This window comes from Piliocolobus tephrosceles, chromosome 7 (assembly GCF_002776525.5).
Source record: "Piliocolobus tephrosceles isolate RC106 chromosome 7, ASM277652v3, whole genome shotgun sequence".
Taxonomy (NCBI): Eukaryota; Metazoa; Chordata; class Mammalia; order Primates; family Cercopithecidae; genus Piliocolobus; species Piliocolobus tephrosceles.
Window position 1 is genome coordinate 74,599,013 of NC_045440.1, and position 27,245 is coordinate 74,626,257.

General features: G+C 36.1%; 1 protein-coding gene across 15 annotated transcripts in view; it reads right to left on the reverse strand.

Annotated features, from left to right (window-relative positions):
• STAU2 (staufen double-stranded RNA binding protein 2) overlaps window positions 1-27,245 on the reverse strand; it is a 346,153-nt gene that overhangs the window by 186,840 nt on the left and 132,068 nt on the right. For all 15 annotated transcript variants that reach the window (XM_023184094.2, XM_023184104.2, XM_023184107.2 and 12 more), the window contains 5 exons: window positions 26,582-26,741; window positions 24,951-25,058; window positions 22,588-22,800; window positions 12,736-12,873; window positions 4,760-4,891 (listed from right to left, as the gene is read on the reverse strand). In XM_023184094.2, the coding sequence (XP_023039862.1) occupies window positions 4,760-4,891; window positions 12,736-12,873; window positions 22,588-22,800; window positions 24,951-25,058; window positions 26,582-26,741 (751 nt within the window). The remainder of the gene's footprint in view (window positions 1-4,759; window positions 4,892-12,735; window positions 12,874-22,587; window positions 22,801-24,950; window positions 25,059-26,581; window positions 26,742-27,245) is intronic.

The following is a 27,245-nucleotide window of genomic DNA, read 5'->3' on the forward strand; positions in this document are numbered from 1 at the left end:
AAACCACTGCTCAGTGAAATCAAAGAGGACACAAACAAATGGAAGAATATACCATGCTCATGGATAGGAAGAATCAATATCGTGAAAATGGCCATACTGCCCAAGGTTATTTATAGATTCAATGCCATAATGCCATCCCCATCAAGCTACCAATGAGTTTCTTCACTGAATGGAAAAAACTGCTTTAAAGTTCATATGGAACCAAAAAAGAGCCCGCATTGCCAAGACAATCCTAAGTCAAAAGGACAAAGCCGGAGGCGTCACGCTACCTGACTTCAAACTATACTACAAGGCTACAGTAACCAAAACAGCATGGTACTGGTACCAAAACAGAGATATAGACCAATGGAACAGAACGGAGTCCTCAGAATTAATGCCACACATCTACAACCATCTGATCTTTGACAAACCTGACAGAAACAAGAAATGGGGAAAGGATTCCCTATTTAATAAATGGTGCTGGGAAAATTGGCTAGCCATAAGTAGAAAGCTGAAACTGGATCCTTTCCTTACTCCTTATACGAAAATTCATTCAAGATGGATTAGAGACTTAAATGTTAGACCTAATACCATAAAAACCCTAGAAGAAAATCTAGGTAGTACCATTCAGGACATAGGCATGGGCAAGGACTTCATGTCTAAAACACCAAAAGCAACGGCAGCAAAAGCCAAAATTGACAAATGGGATCTCATTAAACTAAAGAGCTTCTGCACAGCAAAAGAAACTACCATCAGAGTGAACAGGCAACCTACAGAATGGGAGAAAATTTTTGCAATCTACTCATCTGACAAAGGGCTAATTTCCGGAATCTACAAAGAACTCAAACAAATATACAAGAAAAAAACAAACAACCCCATCAAAAAGTGGGGAAAGGATAGGAACAGACATTTCTCAAAAGAAGACATTCATACAGCCAACAGACACATGAAAAAATGCTCATCATCACTCGCCATCAGAGAAATGCAAATCAAAACCACAATGAGATACCATCTCATGAAACAACAGGTGTTGGAGAGGATATGGAGAAATAGGAACACTTTTACACTGTTGGTGGGATTGTAAACTAGTTCAACCATTATGGAAAACAGTATGGCAATTCCTCAAAGATCTAGAACTAGATGTACCATATGACCCAGCCATGCCACTACTGGGTATATACCCAAAGGATTATAAATTATGCTACTACAAAGACACATGCACACGTATGTTTATTGCGGCACTATTCACAATAGCAAAGACTTGGAATCAACCCAAATGTCCATCAGTGACAGACTGGATTAAGAAAATGTGGCACATATACACCATGGAATACTATACAGCCATAAAAAACGATGAGTTTGCGTCCTTTGTAGGGACATGGATGCAGCTGGAAACCATCATTCTTAGCAAACTATCACAAGAAGAGAAAACCAAACACTGCATGTTCTCACTCATAGGTGGGAACTGAACAATGAGCTCACTTGGACTCGGGAAGGGGAACATCACACAATGGGGCCTATCATGGGGAGGGGGGAGGGGGGAGGGATTGCATTGGGGAGTCATACCTGATATAAATGATGAATTGATGGGTGCTGACGAGTTGATGGGTGCAGCACACCAACATGGCACATATATACATATGTAACAAACCTGCACGTTATGCACATGTACCCTAGAACTTAAAGTATAATTAAAAAAGAAAAAAGAAAAGCAAACAAACAAAAAATAATAAAATGAATATAAATGACATTTTAGGAACAATGGGGAAATTTGAATATGAACTGAGTAAACATGGCATTAGGAAATTACAGGTTTTTTTTTCAGTGTGTTAATATTGGCATTATATAGGAAACTGTTCTTAATAAATATAGCAATGTATTAAGTTATTGAATTTAGAGGTAGATGAATAGATATTTTTTTTCTAATTTACAATAAGCTTTAAGATGTACATAATCAAAATTTTTAGCATAAATAAAAGTAGCAGCCTCTAAAAAAAAAAAAAGACAAACACTACCAAAGTTCAATCAAGCAGAAGTAGGTAACCTAAGTAACCCTATTTATTTTTAAAATCTGAGTTTGTAGTTAAAAAACCTTTCCACAGAGAAAATTCTAAGCCCAAAAGCCCTCACTGGTAACTTCTACCAAATAATTAAGAAATACCAACCAGGTGCAGTGGCTCACGCCTGTAATCCCAGCACTTTGGGAAGCCAAGGCAGGCAGATCATTTGAGGTCAGGAGAGCAAGACCAGCCCGGCCAACATGGTGAAACCACTTCTTTTTTAAAAATACAAAAAATCAGCCAGGTATGGTGGTACACACCTGTAATACCAGCTACTCGGGAGGCTGAGGAGAGAGAATCGCTTGAACCTGGGAGGTGGAGGTTGCAGTGAGCCAAGATCGCACCACTACACTCCAGCCAGGATGACAGAGCTTGTCTCAAAAAAACAAACAAAAAAATCCTGTTTTAGCTGGTTTTAAAAATTGCTTTTGCCACACTCATCAAAAGTCATCTTACTGATAAATCAATATATTCAGTCCTTGTCTTATTTGATCTCTCTGCAGCATCTGACCTAGTAGTCATTCTCTATTCCTTTTTGCAGGTAGTCTTTCCTCCTCTTTTTTCCTGTATCTTGAATGCATCTTATCTGCTATTCAAATCTTACCCATTACATTTCTGAAATATCTCTGGAGTCTTTCCCTTCTTCCTCTCTACCTTCACTGTCTCGGTTCAGACCCTCAATATCTCTTACCTAAACAACTCTGGCTGCCTCCTGACTGGCATTGCTGTCTGGTTTCGCTCTGCTCAAATCCATGCTCCACATTACTTAACAGAAGTATCTTTTGAAGAATGCAAACCAGATCAATTCACATTCATGTTCAAATCTTAAATGCGCATTTCTTCAAACTTTCTACTTCACATAATAACAGTGACCTCAGCTTCTTTTCCTGACTTTCCAGGTTCATCCTCATGCTCTCTAGGTTCTGGGATACTATAGTTTTGTTATATGGTTAAAATTCCTCACTCCCTGCACTTAAAGAAAGATCACCTCCTTGAGTGCAGAGACCAAGTTTCAGTCATCTTATTAAAATCAGTCATTTTTAAGTGTCTGGCATTTAGTGAGTGTGATGATTAATTTTGTACGTCAACTTGTCTGGGCCACAGTGCCCAGATACTTGGTCAAACATTATTCTGGGTGTTTCTGCAAGAGTGTTTTTGGGTAAGATTTACATTTAAAGTGGTGAACTCTGAGTAAAGCAGATCACGCTCCACAATGTGGGTAGTCCTCATCTAATCAGCTGAAGGCCTGAACAGAACAAAAAGCTGACCTCCCAGGGCAAGTAGGAATTCTCCAGTAGACTGTTTTTGGACTGAAATTTCAACTCTTTCCTGATTCTCCATCCTGTCAGCCTGTCCCATCAGATTTTACACTAGTAAAGTCTCCACAATCACATGGGCCAATTCCTTAATATATATACACAGACAGACACACACATACATACACACACACACACACACACACACGGATGGTTCTGTTTCTTTGGAGAACCCAAATTACACAATGGTTATGCAAAAAATGTTTTTCAAATTAATGAAATTAATTAATTAATGCTGGTTTTTTGGTCTACTTTCATTTAATTTACAAATACATGTCTGTGAGGAGATTTATTTTGACATATTTTTATAGATTGCTCACCAGTTTTAAGTCAATATAAATGTGTTAAGTTAAAACAACAAATATACAATGTAAGGACTACAGAAACTGGGACACATGTTAGGTTTCATGTTACAAATACTTTTAAAAGAAGAAAAAGTGTTGACTAGCCAGGTTATAAAAACAGAATTGAAATCTCTAGCAATACCACACAAAGATTTTTTTAAATCATTCAAAAGAATTGCCTAGAAAACAAAAAAGTACATCAAAGTGTCTCTATATATTTTTGTTTCTAACTCTAAACTTTTAAAATGTGTTCCTGTAGAAACTAAAAATATCTTTGAAACAGAATTCTTGTGTGAGAAGATGTTGGTCTAAAGCATATTACTTTTGATAAAAGTAATTAGTAAGCCTGTTTTTTGAGTGTTCACATAAATAAAATGTTTGATAGAAATTATGTCTACAAATCCACAGATAACAAAATGATACTTAATACAAAATGGAAATAAGCCAATTTCTGCCAGGTTATATGCCAAGTTCTGAATTCAGGGTTCTCTGCTTCTCTTTTAACAGATGTAGGTGTTAATGATGTCATTAACTGCTGCAGAAAAAATAGGGAACCATGAACACAGGTCTTGGCAGAAAATAAACACCCTATGAGTTCACCTTTAAATTTAAAGTAAATAGAAAAATTAGTTTATAGAGTGTCTGTCCAATATAGCTCCTGCCCTAAAGGGATAAGTCAGAATTTTTATTTCCAGTGTTTTCAGCTGTATTCCAAAATTAAAGGCTAACAACTTGTGTTCTCAAAAGACACAAATTAAGACTGTGTCTATACGGCAAAAACAACCAATCAACAAGTTAAAAATGTTACATTGGTATTACATAATATATGTACAACCATATGACAAACTTTTTGTATTTTCTAATTGTAAGATTACAAATACTCATTAATATCTCATCTTACTCCGTAAGTATATGTTATTTTGTGTTTGGATCATCTATCTTTGTATTGCCTCAGAAAAGTTAAAATTGACATCTACTTTAATACTAGTTAGGATCAAAATTTATTAATGACTTTGATACTATGACAGATAGGATACACAGATGTAAACTTAACTCTTACCTTCTCAAGTTGATCCTGAAGATTAGTGGATGCTTTATAACCAAGCTGTAACAGCATTGCTTCTGCAGCATTTTTTTTGGCTATCTTTTTATTAGGTCCTGTTCCTGTAGCAACTTCATTGCCTACCTTCACCTGGTAAGATTAAAGGAATAAATTAATGATAATTGTTTTGGTAAACAGGAAGTCCTTACATCATAAAGCAATTCTACTCTCTAGCATTTGAAAATATAAAGTTCAGTCCAAAATAAAAACGGCAACTAAGATAACATTTATGTAATCTTATATGTACATGAAAAAAATATGAAAAAAATGGTCCTTAAAATATCAATGGAGGATTATCTCATGATGGTAGAATTTTATAGAATTTTTACTTCCATATACATTTTTTGCTATTTGTTTTTTTAAACACTAAATTTATATTATTTATATAAGCAGAAAAATAAAATTTACATTTTAACAGCATTCGTGTTGGTTATGACTACATTTTAGCATTCTTATATTTCAACTGATAAACTGAAAAGGCTGAAATTCATATTGGTGCCATTTAAAATAATGTTCAAATTGCAACATTTATGTAAACATTCAAGTTTACAAAGATTTACATTAAATAGTTCCTGAAGAGAATTAATACACAAGTGTTGCTATAATATTATGATTAAAAACAAAGGCTTCTGGCTGGGCGCAGTGGCTCACACCTGTAATTCCCCTTTGGGAGGTCAAGGCAGGCGGATCACAAGGTCAGGAATTCGAGATCAGCCTGGCCAATATGGTGAAACCCTGTCTGTACTAAAATTACAAAAATTAGCCGGGTGTGATGGCACGCACCTGTAGTCCCAGCTACTCAGGAGGCTGAGGCAGGAGAATCGCTTGAACCTGGTAAGTGGAGGTTGCAGTGAGCCACAATTGCACCACTGCATTCCAGCCTGGGGCCACAGAGCGATACTCCGTCTTTAAAAAAACAAAAACAAAAACAAGAAAAAAAAAAAAGCAAAGGCTTCCAAGTCAGATTGGGATATGCAACTCAACTCTATTATTTCCTAGCTGTATGAACTGGTACAAATTATTTAATATCTCTAAGCCTCAGGCTTTTCATCAGTAAAGCAGGGGTAATACCAACTACGGTACAGTGTTGCTTCGAAAGGTAAACAAGATAATGTGTGTAAACCACAGCATTTAATCCATCATAATTGCTCAATAAAAAAAGATTTTTATCATTAGAACTATTCTACAGTTATCTTCTGTGAGCAATTTATACAAGTACTTAAATACACATCAACCATACAACTATAAAAAGTAAAGTAGATAGCAAAAAAGAATAGAATTACAAGAAGAAATAGAAAATACACAACTATAGTTGAATTTCTTTTTACACAATGGTCTCAGTAAGTGATTGAAGAAGTAGTTAAATAGTTAATCACAACTTTGGAAATTAAACAATGTAATTCTGGTCAGGTGTGGTGGCTTATACCTATAATCCCAACACTAGGAGGATTGTTTGAGGCCAGGAGTTTGAGATCAACCTGGGCAATGTAGTGAGACCCCATCTTTACAAAAAAAAAATTTTAATTAGCTAGGCAAGATGGCTGTAGTCCCAGCTACTTGGGAGGCTGAGGTGGGAAGATTGCTTGAGCCCAGGAGTTCAGGGCTGCAGTGAACTGTGATCATACCACTGCACTGCACCCTGAGCAACAGAGCAAGACCACACCTCTAAAAAAATTAAAATTAAAAATTAAAAATTTTATAAACAATGTAATTCCAAATTACCTATGGGCAAAAGAAGAAATTCCAGTGAAAACTAGAAAATATTTTAAATAATCCACGGAAATATACCAAAACTTGAAGGACACAGCAAAAGGAGGGTCTAGAAGAAAATGCATAGCCGTAACAGCTTACAGGAGAGGAACAAAGTAACGAGCTAAACATTCAACTCAAGAAGTCACAAACATATCAGCAAAACAAACCCAGAGAAACCAGAATAAAAAGCAAAAAGTAAGGAAATACAAAACAAAGCACAATAAAGTTAGAAAAGCCAAAAGTTGATTCCCTAATAAGACTAATAAAATGATAAATCAAAAGTAAGACTGGTCAAGAAAAAAAATATGAGTTCTTCTCTGAGATAGGTATTTTTAAAAAAGAAAAGAAGAGGAGAAGGCACAAATAAATGAAATAATTAAAAAGGGAGATTACCATCGCTTCTGTAGCATTACAAAATAATAAGGATTACTGAGGCCAGGCAGAGTAGCTCACTACCCGTAATCTCGGCACTTTGGGAGGCCAAGGCAGGTGGATTACTTGCGGTCAGGAGTTCAAGGCCAGGTTGGCCAACATGGTGAAACCCTGTCTTATACTAAAAATACAAAAATTAGCTGGGCATGATGGCAGGTGCCTGTAATCCCAGTTACTTGGAAGGCTGATGCAGGAGAATTGCCTGGACCCAGGAGAAAGAGGTTGCAGTGAGCCAAGATCATGCCACTGCACTCCAGCCTGAGCAACAGAGTGAGACTCTGTCTCACAAAAAAAAAAAAAAAAAGGAATACTGAGAACAATTTTATGCTAAATTTAAAAAACATATTTAGATACAATGGAAAAATTCCTAGACAATACAAATTACCAAATTGCCAAGGAATGAGCCTAAAGAATACGACTAAAACTACTAATGAAATAAAAATCATAATAAAAAATCTTTGCAAAAAGAAAACTCTGGAGATCTTGTCCATAAAGTTCTACTCAATATTTAAGGAAGAATTGCGCTATTATTTTCATCCAAATTCATCCATAAAACAGAAAATGAGAAATCAGTCCCCAATTATTTTATGAGCTACCATTTTGATTCCAAATCCCAACAAGAACAGTATAAGAAAGAAAATTTAAACAGTTTCACTCATGAACATAGATGTAAAAGTTTTAAACAATATAATGAATAAAGCAATATACAAAAAGAAAAAGATTCATGACAAAGTTAGGTTTATTGCAGGAATGCAAGTTTGGTTTAACATTTGAAATTCAAACTAGAAATTGACATTCATCCATAATGAAAACTATTAGCAAACTAGGAAAAGAAGAAAACTTTTTTAATATGATAAAGGGCATTTCACAAAACACCTACAGCAAACCTCAGGAAACACTGTACTTAATGTTGAAAGAAACAAATTAGAAACGAGACAAGGATGTTCCCTATTATTACTACTGTTTAAAAGTTTACACAAATCCTTGACAGAGAAATAAGGCAAGAAAAAGTAAAAAAAGAATCAGGAGGGAAAATAACTCATTATTTATAGATGTGATTTCATATATAAAGAAGCTAAGAAACTCCACAGATGAATTACAAGAATCAATTAGATTGTAACAAGCTCAGCATGAAAAAGAGAACTGCATTTCTACATTCCATCAACATTCAAGTAGAAGACGAAAAATATTAAAAAGATACCATTAACATTAAATGAAAATCAAATACCTAGGATGTGCAAATCTTGTACACAGAAAACAAAGCCTTATTCAGAAACTTTAAGAAACACCTAATAAATAGAGCAAAATGCCATGTTCATGGATTTAAGACAATACTAATGTAATATCATCAGTTCTCTTCAAATTGACCTCAACTCAATTAATTGAACTCAATGAAAACTCAATCAAAATTCCATACATCTTTTTATAATACTTGAACAAGATGATTCCAAAATTTACATGGAAATGTGAAGTGCTAAGAACAGCCAAAATCCTTTTGAGGAAGAACAAGGTGGGGGACACTTAATTGTCTGGATATCTAGACTTATTATAAAGTTAATATGAGGAAAAATTTAAATTTGACTGCATTAAAAATTACTCTTGTTCTTCTAAAAGCACTATTTAGAAAGGAAAGTCACAACACAAGGGAAGGTATTTAAAATGCCATATAACTACAAAGGGCTCGCATCCAGAATATATAGGAGGTTCCCATATATCAGTTTTTTTAAAAAACTAGCACAAAAATGAGCAAGAAAAGTGAATGGGCAATCCATATCTGAGAAGTTTAATTGTTTTATCAGTTATCATTTTGTTTAAAAAAAATCAGAAAGTTTCAATAATAGCTTCATGCCACTTTAATACATTTCGCAATGACAACAAAATTCAGTTTTCAGCTATATAGCGTGATACTCCTAACCATACTTTTCTTTTTTGTCTCTTGTGTAAAATCATAATATTGGCTATTTCATCTGTCCCAGAACATACAAATTCCCATTTAGTATCCACACTTGAGTACTGTTCATCATTTATTCTTACCTCCTTATTTACAGTTTTTATTTGTGTTATTATTTCCAACACTACTTTTAAGTTTAAGTGAACCACCCAATTTTAAGGAACTGGGAGAATATACAACAAAATGATAACGAAATACAAACTTAAACATAAACAATGTGCAAATGATATAAAAAAGGATCTGTACTCTCTTTTAACAGAGTTTTAGTAAAGACAAACTAAATGACAGTTCATATAGCACATGAAACACTGAAAGTATATTCCTTACAGAATTTCTGTAACAACTATCACAAATTATATAGTTTAAACCTGTGAAATATTTTTTAAATATTTCATTGCCTTTTCTTCTGAAACTGGAAACCACCATATTGTGACAAATCAGAAGTAGTCTTTGGACTTCACGCTGAGAAGCACGCTGAGAAGGACAAATCTCATATAGTCAGACCAGGTACTTAGAGCTAGATGAATACACACCACCTGCCATAACAGTGTCTGCCTCAACATGGCAGGCCCTAAGGATAATCTACTCAAACCCCTGGCTAGAGTTATCTCTGCTACCTGTTATCCTTTCCAATGCTTGGTTTGTTCCCCCAGCTTCATCAGTCCCTATGTTGTTGCTGGAATCCTTGTTAGTGAAAAGATTTGGTCAGTTATGTCAGAAGCTTCCTCTACTGCTCTGAGGCCTGGTCTTGGACTTGTCAGCTGTAATGCTGTTCCCATCCCTGTATTCACCTTCTCTCTCTATCTGCTAGATTTCCATCTGGCCTATTCTGATACCTTCAGGACTAACTTATTCTAAAACAAGTGCTTCCCAGATTCATTTACCCATTCACCCAGCCCTTGCCTCACGCAAATTTTAATAATCTCATGGTTGAATAGTTTGTAAGCAGTTATCCCAGAGTAATTTGTTAACGGAGAAAGACCACATTGCCAAAGGACTTTCATTCTCTGCTAATAAACACAACGGTCACTCAAAACATCACTTTATTATAAAAGTTAAGTAAATATATAAATTTCACAAGTCATCTTCCTTGAGAGGTCACAAATTTTATAACTATTGTAAATATAATCTCTACATTTAAATGTGAATTTCTATCTGTAAAGAAGCTCAATTATTTTACCATGTAGTAAATTTAAGACTGCCAAATCTTTGTCTTTAAATTTAACAGCTCATTCACATGAATCAAATCCTCAAAAACCTAAGAAACTGAAAAGTTCTGGAATAGAATTTACCAAAAACTTAATTTTTATTTATTTTTTAACAACCTGGTGATCTTAATCACAGGCTGAAACATTAGTATCACATAATAACACAGTGTGCTGATATGCAACTTGGTTTAGTTATCATTATTTTCTGTTTGAAAGATTAAAATACTCCTCACCAAAAAAATGAAAAGCTTTAAGAAATCTGCTTTGGAATAAAATACCCAAATAATGTCATCGGAGGTTTTCTTTATGTAGTAATCAACATAAGTAACTGTATCCATTTTAAAATATATAGACTTTTTCTTTGGTAATAGATAAAAATGAGCATCTCATCTCTAGATATTTTGCTTCTATATTCAATTATAACAAATGATAACATCGCCTAAGTAGTTTATACAAAAGCCGTTACTTTGATAAAATTGCTGCAATACTGTAATGAATCCACTGGGGCTTCCAGAAGGGGAAAAAACAATATGAATTCAGTGCGAAAACATTTAAAAGCACAGCCAAATGTCCCCATTTGACTAGAATGTTTATGAATACCCATAAAATGGAAGCTGGCCTAAGATATGCTAAATTCCTCTTTCAAAACGGGTACTCAATACACTCCGTAGAAAAGGATTTGTTTAATAAAGCCAAAGCCAGTTTATATTCCCAATACATGTCTAAAATTCAAGAGACTCTTTTCTTCAAGCTTTGGCATTCAAAGTCTATGTTCCAGAATTCTTCAAAGCTAAGAACGTTAAGGAAAAAAATAGTGAACATATTTTACCAGTGAAAATAACAAAACAATCATGTGCTGGATCCTAATAACATCTTGACAATAATGTGATTACTAACCAGAGAATTCCCCTCTTTTTGGATATCTGGGTTCCCAGGAGTGACTTATCTATGACTACATTATAAGTTTACGTCTCCAACAAAAGCCATACAGGCAGGAAGGCAGGCAGCAAATATCTATCAAATGTTTATTAAGGTCCTACTATTTATGAACCACTGTATTGGGTACTGAAAGATAAAGAAATATGGAGATTATAAATTGGGAGGGAAGGCACAACTTAGCTGTACACTGAAAGTTAGTCAATATGAGATACTGTATTTGAGTGCCAAAATGTCTGCCACATGGTCAGCACTTAATGTTTTTGATTTTATCTAAGTTACATAAAATGTGAGATCCTTGGATTTGACTAAAAAGTCTCTTTGACTAACCAATTATTTAAAAAACAGTTTAGGACTAAGCACAGTGGCTCACGCCTGTAATCCTAACACTTTGAGAGGCTGAAGCAGGAGGATCACTTGAAGCCAGGAGTTCAACACTAGCCTGGGCTACATAGTAAAACCCTATCTCTATAAACAGCAACAATAAAACAACAACAACATTTAACCAGCTGGTCATGGTGGTGTATGCCTGTAATCCTAACCTACTCAGGAAGCTGAAAAGGGAGGATCTCTTGAGCCCAGGAAATCAAGGCTGCAGTGAGACATGATCATGCCACTGTACTCCAGCCTGGCTGACAGAACAAGACCCTGTTGTCCCACCAAAAAATAAAAAAACAAAACATTAAAAACAGCTTGGGGAACATAATAATTTAAATATAGACTGGGTATTAGATGATTCTAATGAATCATGTCTAATGTAAGAAAAGCCTTCATATTTCTTAGAAATATACACTGAATATGTAACGCTGAAATGACATGTAGTTAGAAATTATCTTTGAAATACTTCAGGAAAAGAAGAGAGAAAGGAAGAAAGAGAGGAAGAAGAGAAAAATCAATAGCTGAATCAAGTGAGGCAAAAATCTTAGTAACTGTGGTGTTTGAGTGATGGGCATATTAATGGTCCATTACTATTCTCTCCCCACTTTTGGATATGTTTGAAATTGTAATAAAAAAGTAAAAGAAAAATTTCTTAAGACTGGAGTTTGAGCTGGCAAATGAAGATGAATAGGTAGGGGTTGAAAAGGAGAGCATTTTAGGCATTCTACCTCATTTCTAGCCCATCTGCCAATACACTAGCAGCCATTCCTCCATTTTCTTGGCTACACAATGCAGCAGTCAGATCTCAGGAATTCTGAGTGCCTCAGCCCCCACCATGGTTAGCTAGCCTGCTTGCTCTCTTTTTCTAACTTTCCTGACAGCCCACAAGCTCAGGATTTTGACCCTGATCCATCTACTACATCTATCCTTCTAAATTTTGTTTCTAATTCCATGTGTCTCCAATTCCCAGTAGTTAATAGACTCCGGCTACAAAATGTAATATAAAAAGTTAAGAGATACACATTAAATGATAAACTCCATGGTAAAAAACCTGTATGAACTCAGAGTCCCTTGAAAACTTAGGTTGTCTATTGTAACATGTCCTTGACACTTGAATGTTTCCCCCAAGTTGGTAGGTGAGCCTGGATGGAATGAATGCTTTAACTGGAAACAGTTTTACTTTCTGCTATTAAGTCCTAGTTTGCCTTTCACCCATATGTCTATTCCATCCTGGGGATTTCTAAATCTTTTCAGTAGTTTTAAAAGGTTAGAAATACCTGCATCACAAATTCTCGACGTCGAGGCATTCCTCTTTCTGAAAGCAAAACATAATCTGGCTCCTTTTCCTTTTTGGCCTGTTGAATTTGCGCCAGGCGGCTAATAGGGTTCATCCCTTGGCCATATTCTGGTCCAGCCTAAAAATTAATTTAAGAAAAAGTTTTAAAATATGCTTGCGAAACTTGTTATTGAATCCTTAAAAAAAACGGTGCTTCTTCCCTCCACCCCCACACCCCAAAACTGTGACTAGAAAAATGAGTCATTTATGAATATTTATAAAGGAAAATCATAAAATAGACCTGTAACCAAGGCTTCTATGGGACGTGGAGCTTAGAGGTATTAATTGCAAGCTGGGTCAACTATGCTTTTTAAATCGGGCAAACTCTTCAGTATACCAGAGGTGCTTCACAACTTCTGTTCATCAAGAAACATCAAAAAGAACATAAGAAGACCAACCATGAACTGGGAAGAGATATTTGCAACACGTATTATTTTATTTTATTTTTTTTTTTTTTGAGACAGAGTTTCACTCTGTCGCCCAGGATGGAGTACAGTGGTGCAATTTCAGCTCACCACAACCTCCGCCTCCCAGGTTCAAGCGATTCTCGTGCCTCAGCCTCCCAAATAGCTGGGACTACAGGCGCGCACCATCATGCCCGGCTAATTTTTATATTTTTAGTAGAGATGGGGTTTCATCATGTTGGCCAGGCTGGTCTTGAACTCCTGAGCTCAGGTGATCCCACCAGCCTTGGCCTCCGAAAGTGCTGGGATTACAGGTGTGAGCCACAGCACCCAGCCACAACACACATAACTTTAAAAAGACATAACCAGTATCCAAAATATATTTTTTAAGACTCCTAAAAAGTATTAAGAAAAAGAGAATATAAAAGGGAAATGGGCAAAAGAGATAAATAAATACGTCACATAAGGAAAAACTCAACATATGAAATGATAACCTCTAGGACACAGAAAATACATATTAAAAACTTCAGTAAGTTACTATTTCACCCCCACCAAATTAGCAAAAATTAAGAAGTCTAACAGCCCCAACTGGTAAGAATGGGGAGTAACACAAACTCTTATAAAACACTGGGAGTACTATAAATCGGAAAACAACCTGGCAATGTCTAGTAAAGCCTGAGATGGTACATCCTACCCCAACTAGCCTATTCCTAGGCACATATATACCCTAGAAAACCGTAACCCATGCACACATATGTACAGGAATATCCACAGATGAATTATTTGAAATAGAAAAAAAAATTGCACAAATATTCATCAACAAAAGAACAGATAAATTACAGCATGTTCATATAATGAAATGGTATATAGCAGTGAAAATGAATTAATTATTGCTACATGCATCAAGATGAATGAATTTCAGAAAGAATAGTAAGTAAAAAAAGCAAGCACAGAATAATATATATAGTGTATTTTATGTAAAGCCCACTAAAACTACAAAATACTGCTGAAAGTAAGATCTAAATAGTCAATATATCATGTTCGCAGATCAGAAGACTCAACAATAAGATGTCAATTCTCCTCAAAATCCCAGTAGACTTTTTTCCTTTTTTTTTTTTTTTTTTGTAATGGAGTCTCACTGTTGCCCAGGCTGGAGTGCAGTGGCGTGATCTCAGCTCATGGCAACCTCGGTCCCCTAGGTTCAAGCGATTCTCCTGCCTCAGCCTCCCAAGTAGCTGGGACTACAGGTGCATGCCACCAAGGCTGGTTAATCTTTGTATTTTTAGTAGAGACAGGGTTTCACCATGTTGGCCAGGCTGGTCTCAAACTCGTGACCTCAAGTGATCCTTCCACCTCGGCCTCCCAAAATGCTCAGATTACAGGCATGAGTAACCGCAACTGGCCTCCAGTTGGCTTTTTAAAATTTAATGTGTAAATTGACACTGAAATTCATATGGAAATGCAAAGGACAAAGAACCAAAACTTTGGGGGGGAAAAAAAGACTAAGACTACCTAATTTCAAGATTATAAAACTATGGCATTCAAGACAGTGTATGTAGTATTGGTATAAAGACAGACAAAGGGACCAATGAAACAGAATAGGTGCCCAGGCACAGATATACACACACACACACGGTCACATGATTTTCAAAAAAGGTACAAAAAGAATTCAGCGGGGTAGTCTTTTCAGCCAATAATGTTGGGACAATTGGCTATTCATATGTAAAAGGAAAAAGGAAAAAAAAATCTTCAAGCCAAACCTCATACCATTTATAAAAACAATTAACTCAAAATGTCTCACAGATGCAAATGTAATTTCTAAAACTATAAGACTTCCAGAAGAAAAATTTTTGTAACTTGGTTAGGTAACAATTCTTAGATATAACACCAAAATCAAGTTCCATGTAAAAAACTAATAATAATAAAACAAAACAAAAATATAAATAATAACATAAATTAAATATAATAAATCTTCAAAATCAATAACTTCTGCTCTTTGAAAAAGACAAGTCACAGGCTTGAAGAAAATATCTGCAAACTACATATGTGATAAAGCACCTGTATCCAGAGTGTATAAAGACCTCTAAAAATTCAATAATAAATTTATTATTATTTGAAATAAGCAATTAAAATTTGTTAAGCTGGTAAAAAATTTAAATAAACACTTCATCAGGCCTCATGTGACAGTAAACACATAAAAAATTCTCAGTATCATCTGCCACAGAGGGAATATAAATTAAAACCAAAATGAGGTATCAATACCCATGTATGTGAACATCTGAAATTTTAAAAACTAACTATGCTAGGTGTTAGCAAGAATGTGAAACAACTGGAGTTCTCATACACTGCTGATGAGAATTTAAAAGAGCACAGCTGCTACAACTTTGAAAAACTAAAGTTGACTATATACCTACTAAATGACCAAGCCATTCCACTTTGAAGGATTTACCCAAGAAAAATGAAAGCATATGCTCTTAAGATATATACACAAACGTTCATAGCTGCTTTATGAGTAACAACCAAAAATTAGAAACAGCCCAAATATCAAATATCCACTGACAGGCGAATGGATAAACAAGTGGTGGTATATCAATTCAATGAAATATTACCTGCAAAAAAACAGAACCACCAATTCATGCATGCAATAATAAGGATGAATCTCAAAATAATTATGCTGGGTTAAAGAAGCCAGCCAAAAAAAAGAGTGGTTTCTTAGCAAATGAAGGTAGAAGATTACAAAGGAACATGAGGAAAATTCTGGGAGGAATGGATAGATTCATTATCTTGACTATGGTCATGGTTGTACATATGCAAACAAATATGAAAACAAACAGTGCACTTTAAACATGTACAACTCATTCTATGTCAATTATACCTCAATAAAGTTGTTTAAAGGAACTAAACAAACAACATTTTTTAGAAAAACAAACACAGTAGAACTGTAAGGTAGGAAATGGTTATACAAACTAATGATAGAGGTTGCCTACGGAAGACTGCATGAGGACGTGATGGAAGAAGAGCACACAGAGAGCTTCAAAGCTTATTGAGAAATGTTTTATACTCAAGTTGGGCAGTAGGTCTTTCTCACACTTAGTATGCTTTCTTACTTATACACAAGTTTATACACAGCTTTTTGCATGTATTATAACATAAAAGCAAAAATTCTTGGAAACCAAATGGTCTTTCTGCATATGAACTTTCTTCATGTATTTTTCCTAGAAATAAGTTTGCATCTATTATATGGTCAAAACTTTACTTCCACCTATGAAAATTTATTCTTGTCTCTACTATCGGTAGAGACATGGATAATCACTCTGTTACAGATTACATGTTACACTAAACTTATGTAAAAGCCACTGTGCAGTCTTAGCTCTTCCAGATGATTGCTGCCATTTCGTCCAGACAATTTCTAGTATGGTGCTCCAGGTACAGCCTCCAGGCAGATCTCTCATGGTCTTTCAAACTAAGTTTAGAATTCTGGACTTTATCCAAACAGTAAGAAAATTACTAAAAGATTTTAAGCAGAGGTATGATATGATTAGACAAGTGCCTCTAAAAGATCATACTTTTTAAACGATCATTTGGTGTCAAGAGTACTTGTAGTCAGTTAAAACCTTAACTGTAGTAGTTCAGGTTAAGAGATGACTGTGAGGCCGGGCGCGTTGGCTCAAGCCTGTAATCCCAGCACTTTGGGAGGCCGAGACGGGCGGATCACGAGGTCTGGAGTTCGAGACCATCCTGGCTAACACGGTGAAACCCCGTCTCTACTAAAAAATACAAAAAGCTAGCCGGGCAAGGTGGCTGGTGCCTGTAGTCCCAGCTACTCGGGAGGCTGAGGCAGGAGAATGGCGTAAACCCGGGAGGTGGAGCTTGCAGTGAGCTGAGATCCGGCCACTGCACTCCAGCCCAGGCAACAGAGCAAGACTCCGTCTCAAAAAAAAAAAAAAAAAAAAAAAGAGATGACTGTGAGTTGGACCAAAGAGTGGTAGAAGGCATGGAAAGAAAGGAACCAACTTAAAAAATATTAGGTGACGAGGCCAAGCACAGTGGCTCATTCCTGTAATCCCAGCACTTTGAGAGGCCAAGGCGGGGCGGATCACAGCGTCAGGAGTTAGAGACCAGCCTGACCAACATGATGAAACCCCGTTTCTCCTAAAAATACAAAAATTAGCCAGGCGTGGTGGCCCATGCCTGTAATCCCAGCTACTCAGGAGGCTGAGGAAGGCAGGAGAATCACTTGAACCCAGGAGGCCGAGATCACGCCACTGCACTCCAGCTTGGGCGACAGAGCGAGACTCATCTCATAAAAAAAAAAAAAAAGAAAAGAAAAAAAAGAAATATTAGGTGACAGAATAAATAGGACTTAATAAGTGATTGGACATAAGGGGTAAGAGAGAAGTTAAATGCTGGGTGCACTGGCTCATTCCTGTAATCCCAGCACTTTGGGAGGCCAAGGTGTGTGGATCACAAGGTCAAGAGTTCAAGACCAGCCTGGCCAACATGGTGAAACCCGGTCTCTACTAAAAATACAAAAATTAGCTGGGCGTGGTGGCGGGCACCAGTAATCCCAGCTGAGACATGAGAATCGCTTTAACCCAGGAGGCAGAGGTTGCAGTGAGCCGAGATAGCACCATTGCACACCAGCCTGGGCAACAAGACCAAAACTCCATCTTCAAAAAAAAAAGAGAAGTTAAAAATGACCCCCAGCAGTTTCAGCAGCTGGATGTTAGTGCCAGTCACTGAGATAAAGAACGCTGCAGGAGAAAGAGATTTAGAAGAGAACATGATGAATTTGGGCCCAAATTTGAGGCACCCGTGAAATAGTAAGTGGAGATGTCTAATAGGCAGTGCAGAGCATATGGTATTCGGGAATCACCTATTTAAAGATGAAATTCAACACCTAGAAGTAGAAGAACAGCTTAGGGAAAGAGGAGGAAAAAGACTGAGAACTTCACTGTTGCAATGGTTAGATGAAGGGAAAGGAAAGAGCAAAAGAAACTTTTAGCTTTTGATAAAAGACTGGTTTCAACTTCTACTTATATCCTGAAAAATAAAAATTAAATACAGGGCCGGGTGTGGTGGCTCATGCCTGTAATCCCAGCACCTTGGGAGGCCAACGGGGATGGAACACGAGGTCAGGAGACCAAGACCAGCCTGGCCAACATGGTTAAACACTGTCTCTACTAAAAATACAAAAAAATTAGCTGAGCGTGTTTATGTGCCTGTAATCCCAGCTACTCGGGAGGTTGAGGCAGGAGAATCGATGGAACCCAGGAGGCGGAAGTTGCAGTGAGCCGAGATCGTGCCATTACACTCCAGCCTGGCAACAGAGCGAGACCCTGTTTCAATTTAAAAAAAAAAAAAATTAAATTAATTATAAGGGGAATTAAGAAGGACTGATGAGAAAAGACAAATCCACATAATAATTCCTAAGTCTAAGATTGAGACTCCAATGAAAAGATAAAGAGAAGCTCTGAGTCTAGTGCTAGAAGGAGTATGCCCAGTTCATGAAGATGTTAAATAAATAGGAATGTGTTTCCAGTGGTATACTGTCTTTATTTCTGTTTAATTTGACTCAAAGAATGTCTCTGAGTTCCAAGGAAATTATTGTTGATATAGATTGCAATGAAAAGAATCAGATACATAAATCCAATTTAGATAATGATGGAGTTCAGTGTACATTAAGAATTGCTTGGGGCTGGGTGCAGTGGTTCACGCCTGTAATCACAGCACTTTGGGAGGCCGAGGTAGGCAGATCACTTGAGCCCAGGAGTTTGCGACCTGCCTGCACAACATGGCAAAACCCTGTCTCTACAAAAAATACAAAAAATTAGCTGCACATGATGCTGTTGTGCCTGTAGTCACAGCTACTTGGGAGGCTGAGGTGGGAGGATCACCCGAGACCAGAAAATCAAGGCTGCAGTGAGCTGAGATCCTACCATTGCACTCCATACTGGGCAACAGGGGTGAGATCCCGTTTCAAAGAAAAAAAAAAAAAAACTCTGGGTGGCCAAGGCAAGCAGATCACTTTAGGTCAGGAGTTCAAGACCAGCCTGGCCAACATAGTAAAACCCCATCTCTACCAAAAAATACCAAAATTAGCTAGGTATGGTGGCATATGCCTAGTCCCAGCTACTCTGGAGTCTGACATGGGAGAATCGTTTGAACCCAGGAGGCAGAGATTGCAGCCAGATGAGATCATGGTGCCACTACACTCCAGCTTGGGAGACAGAGTGAGACCCTGTATCAAAAAAAAAAGGGGGTGGGGGGTGGGGGAGGGGATTACTTGGTTTCTCGCTCTGACTGCAATGAACTACCAGCACCTTTGACAATTAAGTTATTCCTTGGACAGCACATCTTAAATCATCATTCTATATACCAATAAAGACAGTGTTGTAATAACTGTGTCCAGAACATTTGATCTCTAAGATTAGAAAGCCCTCTTTGAAGTCTCGTCTTACAGAGGAGAACTACATTTAAAAACAGAGTGTAAACACAAAGACATTATCAAGGCAGTTTTACATGTTAACAGGATAACCCTATACAGTGAATCTGAAAATCAAGTTCACAATTAACCAGTATCAAATGGGCACTGCAGTCAGATGTGACAACTGGATCAGAAAGCTGACTCTGCTACAGGATCTTGGATAGGTTTCTTAAATATAAAGGGCCTAATCTGTTAGATGGAAATGAATGCTGCATCACAGAGTGATTAAGAGGATCAAATGAGACAATGTGATTGTTTTATTCCTTTAAATAAAACCAAGGCAAATGATCAGATATTTTCTCTGCTTCCATTGAGTGTAAGAAACTATAGACCCTCAATGTATAAGCCATACAAGGAAGTGAGGAAAACGCTGAAAATCAGGATACATTCCAGCTGACATATTATAAGGTATGAACATAAAATTATCTAGATTCCAACTCATTATACATTGTTCTCTCAAAATGATCTTACATTTCACAAAGTATCTACAAGCTTTATTTTAACATAAGATAGACATGGCAAAAGTAACTCCAAGTGTGATGTATATGAGGAAAAATGCAGGAGGCTAACCTAGTCTGGGAGTAGGAGAGGACCAGAGGAGTCCCTAAAAAAGTCAAGTTTATGTTGAGATCTGATGATGCATCGGAGGGAAGTTCTGGGATAATATTGCTTATATACCGGAAGCAGTAGCAAGTAATTGAGAATTCAAAATGTTTCTCCTGTATCCCACCTCTGGCGAATAACATTTAAATAATAATCTTGTTTTTAATAGCTATAGTTAAAACAACAGTTAGATTTATATCCTACTATAGAAATGTACACATCTTTTCTAGCCTAACAATTTATTATTATTATCATTTTGAGATGGAATCTCATTCTGTCACCCAGGCTGGAGTGCAGAGGCAGTGATCTTGGCTCACCTCAACCTCTGCCTCCTAGGTTCAAGTGATTCTCATGCCTCAGCCTCCTGAGCTATAGCTGGGATTACAGACGCTTGCCACCACACCTGGCTAATTTTTGTATTTTTAGTAGAGACCAAGTTTTGCCATGATAGCCACACTGGTCTCAAACTCCTGGCCTCCAATGATCCACCCGCCTCAGCCTCCCAAAGTGCTGGGATTACAGGCGTGAGCCACTGCGCCCAGCCTGGTTTATTATTCTTAATTTATCAAGATAAAACTTAGTTAAATAGATTACACGGAAGTTATGTGACCAGTTTTGTGCCACCATTCCAACATAAAATGCTGTTCTTCCATCTTAGAAAAGCCATAGATTTTATATGTTAATAGATTTAAGAAAACAGTTCATGGACACATTCACATAAACATAAAATGTGAATAGGCAGTACTAAATACAAAATACCAATAGTTAATATGTGCTATTTATTACAGTATTTGCATTATCATTAATAACAATGAATACTTAATAATTACTAATGCATTTTGTGCATTGTTTCAGTTAATACTTCTAACAATCCCATACAGCAAGGTCAATTACTATTCCCACTTCATAAATGAAGAAATATTTTTAAAGTTAGGTAACTTGCTCAGGCCACAGGGATTCATACTCAAAATTGACTGCAAAGGTCATTCTCTTAATAGCTATATTCTACTCCTAACTGTGTAGGAGGAGCATATGAATGAAAGTGCCAGTCCTCTTTGGAACCACTATGACTCATGATAAGTAGAGCTATTTGCATTTATTTTTAGTCTATCTTACATATAACATGTAATTCCAGTTCACGGAATGCATTACCTACTACATCTTCTAAGTGAAGTAATGTCAGCATTCATTAAAAACAAGTATTTAAGTAGTTATTTTTGTATATATGTATGTATGTATTTTTAAATAAAACAAAGGTACAAAGGTATAAAACCTGTAAAAATACCTAAATTGTGCCACTGTGCAATCAAAACAAAAGAAATCCATTGAGATTAAATATATTTCTTATCTGTAATCCTTCATTAGTACAGCCTAATCAGAAGAAGGCTGCTAAATCAGTGAGGCTGAGCCAGCAACTGAAATGCTGGCAATTTAAGGCTTTCTCTGGAAACACAAAACTCTAGCTCCAGACATGTCATACATGTCAAGCATTCACGGGCACTGTCCTCTACTAAATGCTGATTCATCTCATTCCTCTCATATTTACCTTTTTTCTCTTATTAATGTAAATAAATTCTGACCCGATAAAAGAGTCACAACATCTTGAAAAGCTGTATGCTCTATATTCTTCTTTCTCAAGGTATACACATCTGAATGAATGGCAACAAAATAAGACCATCTACTTCATAAGGTTACTATGTGGATTAAATGTGATTAAAGCATGCAAAGTGTTGGGACAAAGTCTGGCACATGGAGTGCTTTATGATTTCCAGCTGCTACAGCTATCAGTGTTAGTATTAGTCATATGATTTTTTTGTACGTATCCTGTTACCATTTCATGACATCCTAAGAAGTTACTATGTAACAGCCTTGTGTGCAGAAAGAACACTGGATTAGACAGCAGTTCAGGTGGTTCTACATGACTGCTGAATAAAAATGGGCAAACTCTTTGAACATGTTTTGTAAAATCTTATTTGTAAAATGAGGGCTAACATCATCTACCTTACACAGTCATGAGGAGTTATAGTAAAGGTGACATGAATGGGAAAGCACTTTTTAAACAACAAAAAATATATATAAATACCTAAGATTATGATTATTTGATGAACAAATGCAGGTGCACAAGTATTTAAAAAGCAAAACAGAACTGTCATTAATTTATAGTCACATGTCCTGCCCTGATTTCAGGACTGTATATAATCCGTAAGTTCAGGGACCTGACTTATAGAAAAATGCTTATTTATAGCTACTATAATATTTACTTAGTAAAACTGACTGATGTTCACAAACACAAACTTACCTTTACTATTGTTTTAGGGCGTTTTTTAAAAAATAGTTTTGGCTTTTCCACCACAGGAAGAGGTGGAAGTTTTTTAAGCTCCTGTAAGACGGTGGTCGCAGCGCGCTTCTTGGAGAGTTTTTTGCTATTTCCTTCTCCTTCTGCAGAGAACTCTCCTACTGACACTCGAGTAACAAAGCTTTTCATATGTGGTGGTCCACTTTCTTTAACAACCTATTAAATACAAGTAAAATATTAAATAATGGATAGGCATTTAAGATGTATTCTTATAGTATGACTTAATATTCATATCAAAACCAAAATTAGTATTATGCCAAAATTATAGTATTTCTTTAAGAAAGCTATTATGAAGGTATTATACTGGGACTATTTATGACACTTGATGCTTAATACAGCTGAAACAAAAGAAATCTAAATAAACACATTTGATTCACAGTCAAAATGATTTTTTATTAGTTTAAAACAGATAATTCTAACTACAGTTTCTCCATGTCTTATGGAGCACAAATTTAAGAACATCAAAGATACCATTAGATTAGATACCATATTAGATAGGCCATCTAGAATGATCATTTGTATATAATTACATATATCTTTCTCCTGTGTATGAGTAAATTACTGGAGAAACGTGTAGTTCTATAAACCACAAGGCACCATGCTTGTGGAAGCCTCTCAAAAACAGTTGATAGATGAAAAGTAAGCTGTTTCTGATAGGAATGTCAAAGACTGTTTTATAGAAAGGAAAATTTATTCTTGTGGCATGATTTTAAAAAGGTAAGCAGGTATGCCAAAAAAAAATCCTAGCTTTCTAGAACAATGAGTTATGGATCTGTCAACTACGAATGTAATGTTACTAAACCTTGTTTAATCTGCTCTCACTTTTACACTATGCCAGCTTTTGGAGGAAATATGTCTTCCAAATCCTGAGGACTCAAAACTTTAGTCTCCTTCAAAATTCTGACCTATAGAAGATGCCCTATTTAAGTAGTTTACTATTTAACATTACACTGAAATTCTGTCTTCTAATATTGGATACTAATTAGGAAAAGGAATGAAAGCACCGCAATATCTCCATAAGGTGACATTACTAGGGATAAGGAATTTATCATAAGCATACTTTCCAAGTAATTTAGGTTTACTAGTTGAAACACCAAAACTGTTTAACCACTTTGATGGACATTCTTCTCAATTTAAATATATATATATATATATATATATATATATATATATATATATATATATTTTACTGACTTAATAGAGAATACTAAATATTTAACCTTTAATTGTTCACATTAGATCATCATTATAAACATCAGATATCCTATACCATAATATATTGATGTTCCCAAGAACATCTAAAAATAATAAAATTGTCTGTTCATATTCACTGTAGCCTTTAAAAAAATCCCAATAATTTTTTAGTATAAGCAATTACTTTTTACAGGTTTTCCAAATTTTCCGTATCATTTCTTGCTGGACCAATAGGCTCTCAAGTACATTCTCTCCCTGACTTCCTCATTTTGCTGCTTTTAACATGCTGTGGACTGACAACTGAGATAATGCCACTTGTCAGAATGTGTCTAAGAGAAAGCTAACAGTTTCTCAGTCCAACTCAAATGATCCTGCCAATGAGTAAGATGTGGGAGCTTTCTAGTAGGTGAATGTCATACAATGTGAGGGAAGATTATCCACAACTCTTTCAGCTTATTTCCTGGTTCTTGCCTACTTTCCAGACATAAGTTGTAAAATTAGTGACCTCTTAATAAGGGAAGTATTATGACAATTTTTTTTTAAGTTTTCTTTTTTGAAATTTCACACAATTTTATGAATATATTTGCGATATATTTATCTAGCTGTAAAGTCAAGAGTTGCTTCATTACATCTTACTTCTTGGTGATTTTGTTAGTTGAGGTTAAAGTTAAACATATTTTGGCCTCCACACAATTGAAAAAAAATTGGATATTAACATATGTGTCACTAAATCTTAACTTGAATAAATTTAATTTAATCCTCACTAAATCTTAACTTGAATAAATTTAATTTAATCCTATTTAAAATACCAAATCCTATAGGATACCACAAATTAACTACACCCAGAAAATAACTTTCATAAAAATTGAAATATCATGTATACAAAAGGGTTAATACAGAAAATAAAAAATCAGAGGGAATCTGTGTTATCATCATGATTTCTATTTTCACCAGGGCTTAGATCATTTCGTTATACTGGGTTTGAACGTACAGAAGAACATTAACTCTTGCAGGATACTAGTATACCAGTTAGTTTTATTTGTGTGTTTGTCTGTTTGTTTAAAATAACCAGAGCAAGGGAAAAAATGGTAACATCTCTACCGAGTACATACCTCAAAACTGACAGGCATATTTCGCTTCAGAGCAATTTCAAACACTAAGCTGATCTCAGACTTATTTGCATCTTTGTCATCATCCATGTCCTTTCCTGATTCACCATTCTAAATAACAAAAAATAGGGTAACACTGAATCGTGACATTATAACAAACTTTACTTTTATTCTACAGTCAAGATGGCCTATTCAAATTACAAGAAGAAACAACAAACTATAGACTGTATCTGCTGCATTGTCCTGTAACCACAGCAGTCAAGGGCTTTGCTGCCAGGCTTTTTGTTACTTGGTTTTTAGTTTGTTTTCCTTGAAGGAAAAGCATTTAATGCAGACTGGAAATCTTTTACTCAACCATACACTAATTTGAGTTTAGCCTACATCCCTAGACCTGGCTCTCTTGTTTTAGAGTTCTCTACCCACCCAACCCCCAACACCCAGGAATTCCCTCACCACTGGTGTTCTAATGTGATCTATGAGGATGAAGTTACAGAAAGAGTACAGGATGCAAACCAGGAGCATCCTAGTTGGAGATCTATGTCTGGCACAGGCCTTGGTTTACCTTATTCACTTCTGGAAGGCCTCATATATGCTGAACCCACTGTAACTATTAGAGAGAAAGAGACAGTATTCCTGCTGTCAAGAAGTGTATGATCTCATGGGAAAACAGGTCAAGAAATAGACAGGAGCTCTCATGAAAGAGTACAAGCAGAAAAACACCTAAGTCTGCCATTAAGATAAATTATCAAAGGAGAAAGAAACAATTGGTTTGGGGAAAGGAAAACTGTAGAGTTTGAACTGTAGGGTAAGTAAGAAGCTCACTATGCTGCCAAGCGCGATGGCTCACACCTGTAATCCCAGCACTTTGGGAGGCCGAGGAGGGTGGATCACAAGGCCAGGAGATTGAGAACATCCTGGCCAACACAGTGAAATCCTGTCTCTACTAAAAATACAAAAAATTAGCCAGGCGTGGTGGCATGTGCCTATAGTCCCTGTTACTCAGGAGGCTGAGGCAGGAGAATCGCTTGAACCTGGGAGGCAGAGCTTGCAGTGAGCCGAGATCCCGCCACTGCATTCCAGCCTGAGCAACAGAGCGAGGCTCCATTTCAAAAAAAAAAGGAAGCTCACTATGCTATGTATAGGACATGCCTGAGCTACAGACACTATTTTGAAGTTAGTCAAGAAAGTAGCTGAAGCCAGGAGAATGAGTGAGATTACTCAAGAACAGACTCAATGTCCTTATTTGTAAAACAAAGGAGGACTGAAAAAATCTATAAAATCTCTTCCACTTTAAATCCTTGATTCTATATTCACACAATGTAATCTATATTCAATAAACATAGTATGAAATATAAGCCAAATCAATGTTATTTCTCATCCTCATATACATCCCCAAATCCCCAGTTGCCTGGGAAGCGAACTCAAAGGAAGAACCAAAGTTCTGAAAGGTATAGTCATCCTGCAGGAACACATGAAGCAAGTATAGTAGACAGTCTGAGACGCAAATCTTAGCAGGTCTTCACTCTAGTATTCTTCCCTAACAGAACAGTTTATTTATTTTAATTATAAAATGCACTGATTTGTTTCACTGGGAAAGTAGAAAGAAGAGACTGTCACATGCACCAGCACCACACCTGAGGCGATCTTTCTGGAATAGGTTCATTCTGCAGTGCTTGGAGGGCTTTCATTGCAGCATTGTGTCTAGCAGCTTGTCGAGTCTTTCCTTCCCCAAAAAATTCATTATTTCCTACAGTGAGCTGAACATAAAAGATCTTAGGCACTGGGCAATGATACCTAAAATAAGAAAATAAAAACATTAAAGTTAGCTTAATAAAACCACTCTATAATCATTCATAAGATTTATTTTGTTTAAAATGATACCAATTATATAATGTGCTATATACTCAATAAAATTTTAACCTCAAAAATATACTTTGATAAAATGTGAGTCAATACATCTATAGATAATAGCTTATACTGATCTCCATGAAAAACATATATAGAATACAACATTAAACACAAAATAATACAGTAAAAATTATTTAATTATATCACAGGAGACTTCCTGGTGAGAAGTTTTTGGTCAGATTTTGACAGAAGTAAGTGAACAGTCTGGTGAAGCTGCAACAGAGGCTGGGTCAGGCAAGACTGTTCAGGCGACAACATGTAGATTACTGTGCTTTTTGCAGAAGATAATTATGATTAGAAATACAGGAGCAGAGAAATGGACTGAGTATGCAAAGTAATAAGGAGAGCAGATTCAGCATAGGAATAGGAGTTTAGGCCAATTCTTAAGCA